This window comes from Procambarus clarkii, chromosome 19 (genome assembly GCF_040958095.1).
Source record: "Procambarus clarkii isolate CNS0578487 chromosome 19, FALCON_Pclarkii_2.0, whole genome shotgun sequence".
Classification (NCBI taxonomy): Eukaryota; Metazoa; Arthropoda; class Malacostraca; order Decapoda; family Cambaridae; genus Procambarus; species Procambarus clarkii.
Window position 1 is genome coordinate 33,638,722 of NC_091168.1, and position 15,509 is coordinate 33,654,230.

The 15,509-nt window shown below is 44.5% G+C and overlaps 1 protein-coding gene across 4 annotated transcripts in view; it reads left to right on the forward strand.

The window, feature by feature from the left end:
* LOC123757420 (BTB/POZ domain-containing protein 6) overlaps window positions 1–15,509 on the forward strand; it is a 45,395-nt gene that overhangs the window by 11,201 nt on the left and 18,685 nt on the right. Inside the window, exon 1 of one of the 4 annotated variants that reach the window (XM_045740977.2) lies at window positions 11,636–12,048. The exons of 1 other annotated variant lie outside the window; for it this stretch is intronic. In XM_045740977.2, the coding sequence (XP_045596933.1) occupies window positions 12,032–12,048 (17 nt within the window). In that variant the 5' untranslated portion in view covers window positions 11,636–12,031. Of the gene's footprint in view, window positions 1–11,635; window positions 12,049–12,289; window positions 12,693–13,074; window positions 13,193–15,509 lie in introns of those variants that run through there. 2 more of the 4 variants (XM_045740978.2, XM_045740971.2) reach the window with 2 other exon arrangements.

Consider the following 15,509-nt stretch of genomic DNA (forward strand, 5'->3'; position numbering starts at 1 on the left):
AAGGGTCGTTATCGTCTGTATGATGAGGCGAAGGTTGAGCTCTGGCTCTTTGGGCCCGCCTCTCAACTCTCAATTAATCAACTCTCCCCCCCCCCACCCACCCAACCCCCAGGAAGCAGGCCGTAGCAGCTGTCCAACTCCCAAGTACCTGTTTACTGCTAGGTGAACAGATGCATCAAGCTGAAAGAAACTCTACCTATTTGTTTCCGTCGAGGGACCTCCGGGGAACCTAGGACTACGAATCCCGAGCGCTGTCGACTCAGCCATCAGGCCCCATAACTGTAGTTAAGGTAGGTAGTTAGTGAGTCGCAGTAACCACTACTGATGCCCGGGCGAGTGAGTGAGTGAGTGAGTGAGTGAGTGAGTGAGTGAGTGAGTGAGTGAGTGAGTGAGTGAGTGAGTGAGTGAGTGAGTGAGTGAGTGAGTCCGGTATATGATTTTGTCAAGCGGGTTGACAAGGTTGTGTCAATCAGTTGACAGGGTGGTCAGGTGGGGTTGACAAGGAGAGAGGGGGGTTCAGTGTCACTGTGATAACATATCCACCTTACACGTCGGCTTATCTGGTGTATTTGATCTGGTGGTGGAGTGTCGGAGTGTGTACCCTGTGTAGTTCTTAGGGGAAGTTGAGTATGCAAGCTGGCTTTAACGTTCCTGGCCTCTGGGGACATTAACTTAACCTAACCTAACCTAATCTAACCTAACCTAACATAACCTAACCTAACCTAGTTCTAACCTAACCTAACCTAGTTCTAACCTAACCTAACCTAGTTCTAACCTAACCTAGTTCTAACCTAACCTAACCTAACCTAACCTAACCTAGTTTTAACCTAACCTAACCTAGCCTAGTACTAACCTAACCTAACCTAACCAACCCAACCTAGTACTAACCTTACCTAACCTAACCTAACCTAACCTAGTTCTAACCTAACCTAACCTAATCTAACCTAACCTTACCTAACGTAACCTAACCTAACCAACCCAACCTAGTACTAACCTTACCTAACCTAACCTAACCTAGTTCTAACCTAACCTAGCCTAGTTCTAACCTAACCTAACCTAATCTAACCTAACCTTACCTAACCTAACCTAACCTAATCTAACCTAACCTTACCTAACCTAACCTAACCTAACCTTACCTAACCTAGTTCTAACCTAACCTAACCTAGTACTAACCTAACCCTAACCTTGTTGACCTGACCTCCACCTCACGCTGTTAGCGTCTCACATCTGACCTGTATTCAAATCTCATTATTGCTTTCCTGATGGAATATCCTGGAGCCACAACAAGCTGCTTGTTCCACCCGTTGCTTTGCTTAGTCCACCAGAACAGTCAAACGTCGCCAGCGGGTCTGTTCACAAACTGTTCAACATGTTCTGTTCAACTCTCGTTACAAATTAGAGTCAGTTCAGCAGGCCCAGAAGGAATAGATAAAAGCAGTCAGTAGGAATATTCTCCTCATCAACAGATTCCTTGATCAAATGGTTTAGCAAACAATCCAAATGTCACTAACCATCGGTAACAAGGACTGCTCTCTCTCTCTCTCTCTCTCTCTCTCTCTCTCTCTCTCTCTCTCAAGAAGGGGGGATTTAACCGGCGGTACCCGGGTCTTCTCCCCCCACCCACCATTTTACCCCCTTCTCCCTTCTTCTTTCCATGTTTTCCCTTCCCATATCCTCCTCTCTCCCACCCTCTTTCCCTTCTCTTCCTCCTCCCTCTTACAGAACACGTTGTGGTCACGTTGTGGTAACGTTGTGCATAAATTCGAATGTTATGAACAGTTAAAAAAATGGGAACAAACCTCTATTTGAGACATCACAGGAGTCGCTGGAATTTGTAATAGTGGCGGATCCTTCTTAAAGAGGGGCATGGGGTCGATCCCGACCATTTAATACCACTTAATAGGGTGTTAAAAGTATCAACACAAGACAGAACACGAAGCAATGGGTATAAACTGGATAAGTTTAGATTTCGGAAAGGCCTGGGTAAATACTGCTTCGGTAACAGGGTTGTTGATTTGTGGAACCAATTACCGCGTAACGTGGTGGAGGTGGGGTCCCTCGATTGTTTCAAGCGCGGGTTGGACATGTATATGAGTGGGATTGGGTGATTATAAATAGGCGCTGCCTCGTATGGACCAATAGGAGCTGCCTCGTATGGGCGAATAGGAGCTGCCTCGTATGGACCAATAGGAGCTGCCTCGTATGGGCGAATAGGAGCTGCCTCGTATGGACCAATAGGAGCTGCCTCGTATGGACCAATAGGAGCTGCCTCGTATGGACCAATAGGAGCTGCCTCGTATGGGGCAATAGGAGCTGCCTCGTATGGACCAATAGCAGCTGCCTCGTATGGACCAATAGGAGCTGCCTCGTATGGACCAATAGGAGCTGCCTCGTATGGACCAATAGGAGCTGCCTCGTATGGACCAATAGGAGCTGCCTCGTATGGGCCAATAGGAGCTGCCTCGTATGGACCAATAGGAGCTGCCTCGTATGGACCAATAGGAGCTGCCTCGTATGGACCAATAGCAGCTGCCTCGTATGGACCAATAGGAGCTGCCTCGTATGGACCAATAGGAGCTGCCTCGTATGGACCAATAGGAGCTGCCTCGTATGGACCAATAGGAGCTGCCTCGTATGGACCAATAGGAGCTGCCTCGTATGGGGCAATAGGAGCTGCCTCGTATGGACCAATAGCAGCTGCCTCGTATGGACCAATAGGAGCTGCCTCGTATGGACCAATAGGAGCTGCCTCGTATGGACCAATAGGAGCTGCCTCGTATGGGCCAATAGGAGCTGCCTCGTATGGACCAATAGCAGCTGCCTCGTATGGACCAATAGCAGCTGCCTCGTATGGGCCAATAGCAGCTGCCTCGTATGGACCAATAGCAGCTGCCTCGTATGGACCAATAGCAGCTGCCTCGTATGGACCAATAGCAGCTGCCTCGATTGGACCAATAGGAGCTGCCTCGTATGGACCAATAGCAGCTGCCTCGTATGGACCAATAGGAGCTGCCTCGTATGGACCAATAGGAGCTGCCTCGTATGGACCAATAGGAGCTGCCTCGTATGGACCAATAGGAGCTGCCTCGTATGGACCAATAGGAGCTGCCTCGTATGGACCAATAGGCCTTCTGCAGTTACCTTTATTCTTATATTCTTATGTTCTATATGGCACTTCCTATACTATAAAAAATCACTGTGGAAAGCTGTGTGAGGCTCGCCCTAGGCATCGGGGCTTGGACAGACAAACCTACATTCTTGTTTATAGATAGTGTAGCCGGCGGTGCCCGGGTCTCCCCACCACAACCTGCTGTAACAACCTTCGTGGCACACTACCTGTTGTTGGCTCTGGGGATCAGTGGTCCCCCAAGACCCTCACCTCAGACCTGTTGAACAAATCCACAAGGGCCGTGACGAGGATTCGAACCTGCGTCCGGGAGCATCCGACCTGTGCTCAGACCTGTTGCTTGAGAATAGCAACAAATTGAACTTGTCCCCAGAAGGAACGGGAAGATTCCCAGACCTTCTCCCAAAACCTTTAACCTAACCTAGCCTAGCCTAGCCTAGCCTAACCTAACCTAACCTAACCTAACCTAACCTAACCTAACTAAACTTAACCTAACCTAGGCATTCTCAAAGCTTATATTGAAACAAAACAGAACCTAACTTAGCCTTAACCTAATCTAGCCTTAACCTAATCTGTCCCTAACCTAGCTCTAACCTAGCCCTAACCTAGCTCTAACCTAGCCCTAAGCTAGCCCTAAGCTAGCCTAACCTGACCGTGTATGAAGTAGCGTGCCAGGCCAGAGAAGGAGCACCGTTTAGGACCCACCACTTGAGGCGATGGGTCACGCCGGGCAGCGTATTAGCTTAGCCACACAGATTGCTTGATTACCTATCAAGTGTGGGGTCCCCACTCACTGCTGGGGCGAGGTACACGTGTCCTGTGGCTGTGTATGTTGTGTATATGTGTGTATGTGTGTGGCTGTGTATATTGTGTATGTGTGTGTGTGTGGCTGTGTATACTGTGTATGTGTGTGTGTGTGGCTGTGTATATTGTGTATGTGTGTGTGTGTGTGTGGCTGTGTATATTGTGTATGTGTGTGTGTGTGGCTGTGTATATTGTGTATGTGTGTGTGTTGTGGGAACCGACCTGTGAGATTTATATTTATTTGATTTATATGAATTTATATTTACGTTAATTTATATACTTCGATAGCAATTTGTATAATGATAAGTGGACTGTATTTCTGCAATAATCTCTTAATCTCACAAATCGATCCTCTACACATTAGGGGGGGTTTATATTACACATATGCAGCCAATCAAATTACAGTAATAGCTACATACATTGATGAGGTTCCTTCTCTTATAGTACAGCAGGTTAGTCCACCAGGTATAACTAGAGTGTAGACACCAAATTATCCTCTTTGAGGTAGCTTCTATCACCCAGTAACTGGTGCACATAATCTTGCATCCTCGTCTTGACCTGTCAAAAGTGCGCTAGCTGTGAAGCCAGAATCCTATATATGACAAGCTATATCAGAGAAAACACTATACAGTACATGGAACATTAAAGACCTGGCTTAATTACCTTTAGTATGAGGCGATTTCGCGTTCTAACCGGCTAACCCTATATCCTGACATTAATGGCCACAAATGAATGATAAACGGGTTTCGGATAGACACTTAACTTGTATTTGTAGACAGCGTGTTGACAATGGTACACCTTTGGGTTCCATAACACTACGTCCAAGTAAATTTAACAGGAGCCGAATTTGCTCCCGTGTGAGCCTCTGGTCTCATATAACAACAATGGCTGCCCTCCTTCCTCCACTCTGACGCCTGGCTTACATTGTCCAGATTTCAGAACGTGATAGAAGGGTCACATTTACTCTACTTTAATATTGATAATTAAGTTAATTTATATAAGATGTTTTTATGATGGTAAAGTCCAAAGACTAATGTATTTAAGAATAATTCCCAGCAGAATAGCTGGTGAATTATAATGGTATGTGGTGATGATATCCCGTTTTCTATAGACGGTAATTCCACTACAAGTTACGTTTTCTATGGGTAACTTGTTGGTAATACAGCAGAAATTATTATCTGTCTGTATGATATATTAAATGGTGTCGGATTTTCCGACATAATTCCCCAGGGGGCTGCTCACGGGTCGAAGTCCTAATTAGAACAGACGAACACCGATACTCCTCCTTCGAATTATTAGATTAATTTGATGTTAGTAGTTAGTAATCACACATTTGTGTGTCTGTTCGTACAGGACGGATGTCCCGTACTAGAGTTGCAGGGGTTAGAAGTCTAATGCGATTTCATTTCCCTGTCAACTCTTGAAAGGCTAATATTCAAGCCTAATTACATATTATTTAACCCAGAAGACTGGATGTGATCAAGTACTACAGTCAAGTATGATTCAGGGACTGCAGTGAGATCAGTGACCTTAGATATAACTTGAAGTTTCTTCAGGTAACTGGTCACTGATATATAAACACTGAGGCCCATGGAATACATCTTGATTAAATAATAAATGTATCAAATCAGTCATCAGATTTATTAGGGTTTAATTTAGTTAATTGATTCAGAAGATTGAATAGCTCATCATTAAAGTAAAGTATGGTTCTGAGACTGCAGTGGGATCAGTGACATTGGTCGCAGTGACTTGTAGCTGTTTTAGGCTACTGTTCACTGATTTGCCACTGAGGCCTCATGAACTCAACTCCAGCTTTAAATGATGATACTAACATCAACCTCTGTTGGTATAGTCAACTGTAATCTCCTTAGTATAATGCTACTGGAGAAATATAATCAGCTGACAAATTTAGATTTCTACTGGTATTGTTTATCTGCAGGCATAGGTCTCCTCAGGCTTGATACTGGGCCTGAGAGTAATTTACCTCCTGCAGAGTTTAACATGGTTATACCCTGATATTTAGTAGGGCTACCGATGAATCGATGGCAATAGTCTGTCCCAACAAGGAGACCGAAGTCAGTGAGGTGATCAGACTTAATATTATCTGCCAATTTTATTCCTCTATTTCTCAGGAATTTGGCTGTTGCTCTCAGACCTTGAACTTGTAGGTCTACTGGTATTTTGTCCACCACAATGGCTTGTACTCGACAGACGTACCTGCCTAAGCGTACTGATGGTTGTACCACCTGGTAGACTTGAGGTCCTGCATCTGTTACAAACCCTGAGATGTTGAATGACATCTGGGCTACAGGCCTTAATTGTAATTCATCTGCCAACTTTTTAGTGATATATGTTCTCTGGGATCCTTGGTCAAACAACCCACGGGTATGGACCTTGGCCCTCTTATTCAGGATGGTAATTTGGGCAGTAGGCAAAGTCGTATTACCTTTAGACTTTGCCGATTGGACACTCTTTGTTTGTTGCACCTTGCAGTACTGTACTGTGGTGGGAATGCTATCTTCCACCTTGGGGTTTGGAGACGTTGTTTTGGTGTCTCTGCACAATGCTGCATGGTGCTGACCTTTGTTACACCTATTACAGGTGTGTAATTGGGTATCACAATCCTTGATGTTATGTTTCCTGAGGCACCTCGTGCAATGTTGCAAATCCTTGAGTCGCTCAACACGGGCGTCACTATCAGGAAAATTAGAGCAGTGGTACATTGAATGTTTCTCATTGCAGAACAAACATGTTCCATAGCTTCCAGTACCCTTTGGTGTCACGTTCTTGGGTGACACAGTAACTATAGGCTTGGAGGGTCCCACTGCATATACGCCCACACTGCTACTGTTCCACTTTGGTGTTGAATTATATTGTCTAGATTGATTTGGAGTACCTTTGGTACTCTGTGGTTTACTATTATTGGTTTCTGAGGGTTTACTTGGTGGTTTTAATTTGTCATGTGTTCGTAATTGATGAACTACTGACTTTAAACCTTCAGATATTTCATTCATGGATAAGATACTTTTATTGTAATGAGCACTCATTTGTCTCAATATGTCCCTAGGTATTTTCTCCTGGACAATTATTTTCAAGACCCACTCAGCCCCGTTTGTATCTGCTGTCAGGCTGAGGGCATTGATCAATGATTCTACCTCCAGCTTGAATACTTGGAGTGAATCAGCTGAAGCCTCCGGTGGGGGTAAATGCAACAGCTCATGAACTAAATGTGATGTTCTTACTTCTGGATCAGCATAATTATCCTTGAGGAGTTTTACTGCCAGATCATAGCCGTCATTAGTTAATCTCAGATGGGATACTACTGTTTTAGCCTCACCTGATAATTGGCCTTGCAAATAAGAGAATTTACTACTCTTTGGTAAAGATTGTTTTGAGTCTACAAGGTCAACGAATTTGTTCCAAAATTCGTCCCAATCTTCCTCATCTTTCCCTGAGAAAGTGGGTAAATTAATTGGAGGGAGTCGAGCTTCCGCTTGACTCGTATTAGATGCAACTGTTGTTGTTGTTGCTGTTGCCTTGTTCTGGGCAATTAATTTGACATAAGGCTGTAACGTGGCCTGAGTGTGATCTTCATAATTCGCAAGATCAACCATAATGTCGTCTATTTCTGTTTCTGATAAATTGGTGTTGGCAAGTTCAGCCACATATGTTGCTATTTGGCATTTGATTTGCTCAAATTTACCTGCAGCTGCTTGATAATAGCTTTCCAGGTCAGCATAATCAACTTGAGATTGTTGTGACAAATCTTCACATTTCTTGATCTGTCTTGTTAAGTGGCCTTTAAGACCTGCAAGGGTTCTTTTCATTCTCCCTGCATTATCCATACTGGCTCGTTGGTGAAGCCTTGTGGGGCTTGTACTTGGGCTGCTCATAATACTGAACAAACACTAATGGTAGCCTAGGGTAAATTCTGAACTCACTAGGCAATAATCCTACCTCTACTAGAGGTTAGCACTTAAAATTAATACACATTATATATATACAATCATCCACACTAATAATTTGAGTGATAAACCAGTGTCACTGGAAGTACCTTTAGGTTAGCTCTTCTATATCACCCTAGGATGGTAGAGACACTAATTAATCACTCAAAGGTGTAATGATCATAAGTAATTTATTATATATACAACTCAACTCGAGTTGATAAAAATTACACCCAAAATAGGGTGTGGACCATTCATTAATGGTGTAGGTTGATCAATATAGTACAACTGACTATGGTAATAATGGGACTAGGATGAACAATAATAGTTCAACTAGTCAATGGTAATATCCTACCCTGTTGTGGGTTGGCAATTAGTAAATATTATATTGTGATCACTAGTGCAATATATATTAAATAATTCTCTATCTTGGAGAAATAATATACACAATTATTGTTAATAGCCTCTTAATTAGCCTCTATGAAACTTCTAATATTATCTAGAAGTATTAAATATTATTAGTGACCTCGCGAAATAAACTCCACAAAATTCGTAGATAATCTCTCGCGAAATGTAACACCACGAAATCCGTGAACAATCTCGCGAAGACACAGTCACTAATTTGGCTGGTTTCTATATTAGCGCTGTCATTTCACAGAATAACACGCCACCAAATCTGTGGGTGTGCATGAAACCGCTGACTAAGGCTGAACTCGGCTGAGGGAGGCTCCTGAGCTCCCACGAGGCATCGCCGCTGTCTATGACTGGCTGGCTTTGTTTAAATAACACTGCACTAGTATATTTAATGAATCCACTGGATAACTGGTTCATCCGGTACTAAGATGACCAAATGTGGGTTCAAAGGATCAAATAATCCGTCATCCGGTTCGAAGATGACCAAATAATGTGGGAACCGACCTGTGAGATTTATATTTATTTGATTTATATGAATTTATATTTACGTTAATTTATATACTTCGATAGCAATTTGTATAATGATAAGTGGACTGTATTTCTGCAATAATCTCTTAATCTCACAAATCGATCCTCTACACATTAGGGGGGGTTTATATTACACATATGCAGCCAATCAAATTACAGTAATAGCTACATACATTGATGAGGTTCCTTCTCTTATAGTACAGCAGGTTAGTCCACCAGGTATAACTAGAGTGTAGACACCAAATTATCCTCTTTGAGGTAGCTTCTATCACCCAGTAACTGGTGCACATAATCTTGCATCCTCGTCTTGACCTGTCAAAAGTGCGCTAGCTGTGAAGCCAGAATCCTATATATGACAAGCTATATCAGAGAAAACACTATACAGTACATGGAACATTAAAGACCTGGCTTAATTACCTTTAGTATGAGGCGATTTCGCGTTCTAACCGGCTAACCCTATATCCTGACATTAATGGCCACAAATGAATGATAAACGGGTTTCGGATAGACACTTAACTTGTATTTGTAGACAGCGTGTTGACAATGGTACACCTTTGGGTTCCATAACACTACGTCCAAGTAAATTTAACAGGAGCCGAATTTGCTCCCGTGTGAGCCTCTGGTCTCATATAACAACAATGGCTGCCCTCCTTCCTCCACTCTGACGCCTGGCTTACATTGTCCAGATTTCAGAACGTGATAGAAGGGTCACATTTACTCTACTTTAATATTGATAATTAAGTTAATTTATATAAGATGTTTTTATGATGGTAAAGTCCAAAGACTAATGTATTTAAGAATAATTCCCAGCAGAATAGCTGGTGAATTATAATGGTATGTGGTGATGATATCCCGTTTTCTATAGACGGTAATTCCACTACAAGTTACGTTTTCTATGGGTAACTTGTTGGTAATACAGCAGAAATTATTATCTGTCTGTATGATATATTAAATGGTGTCGGATTTTCCGACATGTGTGTGTGTGGCTGTGTATATTGTGTATGTGTGTGTGTGTGGCTGTGTATATTGTGTATGTGTGTGTGTGTGTGGCTGTGTATATTGTGTATGTGTGTGTGTGTGTGGCTGTGTATATTGTGTATGTGTGGCCGTGTATATTGTGTATGTGTGTGTGTGTGGCTGTGTATATTGTGTATGTGTGTGTGTGTGTGTGGCTGTGTATGTGTGTGTGTGTGGCCGTGTATATTGTGTATGTGTGTGTGTGTGGCTGTGTATAACGGCGTATGGCTGTGTGTGTGCAATTGTGTATATTATCTATGATAAAACAAGTGAAGATTGTAAAGATAAACACAGCCTCCAAACGCATATTACGTTACGAAAACGCGAGATAATTCGAATTTAAATTCCAATATTTTCTTCCCGCACATCAAGATTTGATCTCAAAAATAAACTTTTAAAATGTACCCCCCCCCCCCCCCCAAAAAAAAAAATAAGATTTTACGATACCTCAAATATTTCTTGATATCTTTTAAGGTGACGATGGGAACGAAAGAGTGACAGGCTTGAAGTGTGAGGGGTGACAGGGTGACAGAGAGTGGTGACTGTCACACTTAGCCTGTCACAACAGCCGGTTTAAACGGTTATCTCTTGTGTTGACAGTGACACATTGACAGTTTATCGCGGTGGGGAAGAGTGAACGGTTATTTCCCTGTCTGTCTGTCTATCACTAACTCCGGGACCGTGGTAAATATTCTTCATCGTCACATCTATCCACACAAACGACCACTTAAGGGCAAGCTTGCACGCTACTTACAAAACACAGAGGCACTTAAAAGTGTTCTCCCCCAGGCCGCTGAACAAGTTCCCTTCCCTGCAGCTAGGCTTGGTGGCCATCCCGCGGTCCAAATAAGCTTTTGGGTGAAGAGATTAAGCCTTCTCAGCTTGGGATCAGAGGGAGAGCAAAGAATACAAGTTAACATTGTAAACAAAAAAAAACCCAACGGGTTTTGAAGCCTAACTTAACCTCACCCAACCTAACCTAATCCAAGCGAGCCTAACGCAGCCTAACGTAATCCAACCGAGCCTAGCACATCCTAACCCAATCCAACTGAGCCTAGCACATCCTAGCCTAATCCAACCGAGCCTAGCACATCCTAACGTAATCCAACCGAGCCTAGCACATCCTAACCCAATCCAACTGAGCCTACCACATCCTAACCTAATCCAACCGAGCCTAGCACATCCTAACGTAATCCAACCGAGCCTAGCACATCCTAACCCAATCCAGACGAGCCTAGCACAGCCTAACCCAATCCAACTGAGCCTAACACATCCTAACCCAACAAAATATATGGTTTTCATAATAGGAAAACGAGCCGAGCGTCGTCGAACCGTCCAGAGTACGACTGAACCACAGGCGTATTGGGGGATACGAACTACTGAAATTTGGGCGAGGTATTTTGGCTTGTATTGTTGCTTCACTGCCTGGCCCGAAGTGCCCAACTGTCCTCCAGTGTGTAAGTCACGACCCTCCGGCTCGTAAGTTGTGTTCTTCCAGTATATAAGTCACGATTAGGAGAGTTGTAGGTTGAACGTTGAGGGAGGAGGAGGAGGACAAAGAGGGGGAGGTGAGAGACTCCTTCTCTCACCTGTAGAAGTGAGAGAAGCCTCGTTAAGACCGGGTAGAGCGACCAGAGGCACCAACAACAAGGGTGTAGTCCGATACTATCCACCAGGTGACGGGGTCCCATCCCCCCCTCACCCAACCGGTTTTCGGTTGACAACGAGACTTCGCACGTTTCCAGAAACCTCTTATATGTGGCAATTGTTCCAGCTTGTACAGAGACCCATATAACTTTTACGAGAAATGCGGGGAAATCATGATATTGCGACGCTGCAAGGGAATTTGATCTCTGGGCAATGATGCTGTGTAGGGACTGGACTAAGCAGTAAGATGGTGTGTGTTCCGGTGGCTGGCTGCCTTAAGCCAGTATAAGAGGCAGGGAAAAGCGGTGACACACACACCTGGTCCCACTGACTTCCACGCATTCGACGCCACTTAGCGGTATGCATCCTGTCGCACTCTACACAACACACTGCATAACATCCACCGCAGGAAATAAAAGTCGGCCACTAACGCTCAGTGGGTCAGTGTCTTGTCGGTGTTCGTTCTGGCGGTGTCTTGGTGGTGTTAGCGAGGACATTGTCACCGGCGGTGTGTCGGTGGAGGTGACAGATATCCACCCACGTCGTCGCTATGGGCTGTTTTATACGGTAAGTCGTTTCGAAATCGCTAATCAAGAAGAAAACGAGAGTTTATAATAGAAATGTACTGATGTCTCGAAGGTATCTGTAACATTTTAGGATATACTTTAGTATTTTGTTGTCTCATGGCGTGGATATAATTCTCACATTTGACAACTGGTATTGTTATGGGTCAAAATACAGGCTCTGGCATCGGTACAATTATGAACAAGAGAAAATATTTAGCGAAGGATGTATGTTCAATACCACCGACATACTCCAGAGAATTTCTGATGGATTTATACACGGATTTATGATGAATACATCGCGCTGCTGCGATGTTTGAAGTTGTGCGCCTGCGTCTTGTAGCCGGGAGTCAGATACCATCATCCGGTGTACGCCAGCCAGGACAGGAGAGACAGCAGCAGTAAACACAGCCAGAGTGACAGTATCTGTCGACGTCCCTCGTGGAGCCGTCAACGTCACTCACTGTCTTTAGAGTGACGTTCAAGAGTAACTTTACACTCTAGACAAGTGCACGTCCTTTCCCGAGTGCCTTCACCCGCTACTAAGGACCTTGTTCAACTCTCGCGGTGAAGCCTAATGGGTAGTGAACTGATCACTTGATTGGACGTCCAGTGGAGAGATAAACTTCACAGATCTAAGATGAAACCGTAAGTTGGCTTTTCAATATCAACTATTACAGACTTGGATTCATTTTAAAGAACTGGTTAACATATATAGAAGACAGGGCATTATGTAGCACACTCGCTTGGCCAGCAAGAAGACCTGGGTTCTAATCTCGGACATGATGGGACGATTGGGCAACATTTTTGTAAGAAGGTAAACCGATTAGGGTATAGTTTTCTGGTGAAAACCTCGGAGCTAGGTAAACCGAACCTGTTCTACTACGCCTGAAGCCTAAATTCAGGGTCTCAGACCTAAATTCAGACCCTCGAAGCCTCGTACCCCAATTTTGAAAATAATACGTTCTTTCACAATTGTATTTTGTCGTTTATTGCAGCACATGTTGCGACACGTGACGCGAGGTGACAAGTGTTGATCCATGTGTCACCAATGTTTTTGTTGCAACCATGTGAGCGTGTGTAGTGATCTTTTCTACCAGCGTCGCGGAGGATAGTCCAAAGGTTGAAATTGAAATAAGTTTATTGAGGTAAAATACACACAAAGGGATGAGGTAGCTCAAGCTATTCTCACCCCGTTAGTCCAAAGGTTAGTTGGTGATAGGGTAATGAAGCCCCCCTACTGGTCCGGGGGGCAGAGAGGGAGAGTAAGTGAGTGAGTGAGTTTACTCCTGTTAGCAGGCTGAGAGCGTTCCCTTCCCATAGCTCATGGTAAACCTTACCCTGCTAGTTATCCCTGGAACACGACCCGGCAAACGATTTACATCCAGGTCATTAATTACGTCTGGGATGACCAGCGTCGATCAGTTGAGCATCGGTGCTCAATGGACTCTTCCCTAACCCGCGCAGTGCTGACGTTAGGGGCTCAACGGACGGACATTGCTGTACGTGCACCATGCGTGCTCCACACGTGCACCATGCGTGCTCCATACGTGCACCACACGTGCACCATACGTGTACAATATGAGGTCCATATGCGTCTCGTAATTTGGCAATTGCAGGCTACAAGGGCTTATAAAACGTGCCCGTGAGTGCATACCAATGATGGGCAGCGTCCTGGGTACGTGTGGAGGGTAGCTTGGACCTGGCCACCTACGACAAGATACCCATTGTTGCCCCGGACTCACACACACACTGCAGCTAATGCCCTTAACACCTCTCCTTCCCCCATACCCACTGGCCCCATGCCCACTATACCCCATCTCCCCAAGCGATACAGATAAATTCAACGAGGCAACAGGTGTTGGAAGTGTGCCCCAAGATTCTCGCCCTGACCGGGAATGGAACCCGGGACCAGTCGGTTGTGTGTCGACTACAAGGGGCCTGATTCACGAAGCAGTTACGCAAGCACTTACGAACCTGTGCATCTTTTCTCAATCTTTGGCGGTTTTGTTTACAATTATTAAACAGTTAATGAGCTCCGAATCACCAGGAGGCTGTTTATAACAATAACAACAGTTAATTGGGAAGTTTACATGCTTGTAAACCGTTTAATAAATGTAAACAAAGCCGTCAAAGATTGACCAAAGATGTACACGTTCGTAAGTGCTTGCGTAACTGCTTCGTGAATCTGGCCCCTCAGGACACTATACTGCGCGCTACAGGTCGCTAAGACGACTTGTGTAAGGCTGCGGTGGTGAGGAACACGACCATTGACACGCCCACACCCCCACACGCCCACTATTACAAGCCACATCACCATTAATCAGAGCCCCAATTCCCCGGCCGCCAGCCACCTCACGCCGCCCTCAACAAACCGGTTGGCTTAACGCCAGAATATCGCCCGAGGGACGAGCCGCGGGGATTACAAACCGGTTTTATTGAAAGGATGAACCAGCCAGTATGAAGGAGAGGGGTCGAACCCGTGTCATCATGTTTATACATTTATCTTCTCTCTCCGCTCCCCCACCGCTCCATGGGAGGGTTGGGATCTCCCCCACCCCCTAACCCCACAACTGGGTGGGGGGGGGGAGGCAGGAGATTGCTCAGAAATTTACGTTTTTTCCGGAAAATATGCAATTATTTTGATTAGTTTTTCTAATCAAAGACAATTTGATAAATTCAAATCAATTTTATAATTTAATTTTATCTGATTTCAGCATAATTTTACCTTAAATATTCTTGTGGGTTATTTTTTCTCGTAAGAAGGAATTAGGAACGTAGAAATTTATTATTTTTATTATTATAAAAATAATAATAATAATTATTATTAAATTATCTTGTATTGTGATTCCTGGCAACCTTGCTGAGGGGTTGCCACTTTCTCCGGTATTTTCTGTTTCACGTGTGAATGACTAAGTTAGTTATTACCGTCAATGATGGCAGTGTGTTCAAGAATGTTGTGAGGGTTGGCGCATGGCACCATTCACCCTCCCGGGGGCGTGAGTGAAAGGGAAGTGATGCTGCCATACAGCCAGCCTCCTCCGTCCCGTGTTCGAAGATGCTGGATGATCTTATAAAGAATCTAGACCAATTAAAAGCGCGGATACATCGGGAACTTAGCGGTGATTGGCCAGTTTCCCCTTCCGACGCGGCAAGTGGCACTTCCCGTCTGATATCACAGCTGCGGCCACTTACGACTGGGGAAAAATAAGTGAACTTGCGACAAAGTTCACACAGAAGTTTATTAAGAACTTCTCCTTGCTCCATATACCATTTTCCTCTATTATGGCATCGGTGTTTTACCGTCGCTTCAGGGCCGGACGGCCGGTTATTCGGAAAGTTTGGTTGCCATATCCGATGTGTTGAGGTGGCCGGATGTTCTGACGCTCATCAGAGCCAGATATCTTGGGTGCTGACACTGGGGTGGTGCTGACACTGTCTGTGGTGGTACTGACACTGCGGTGG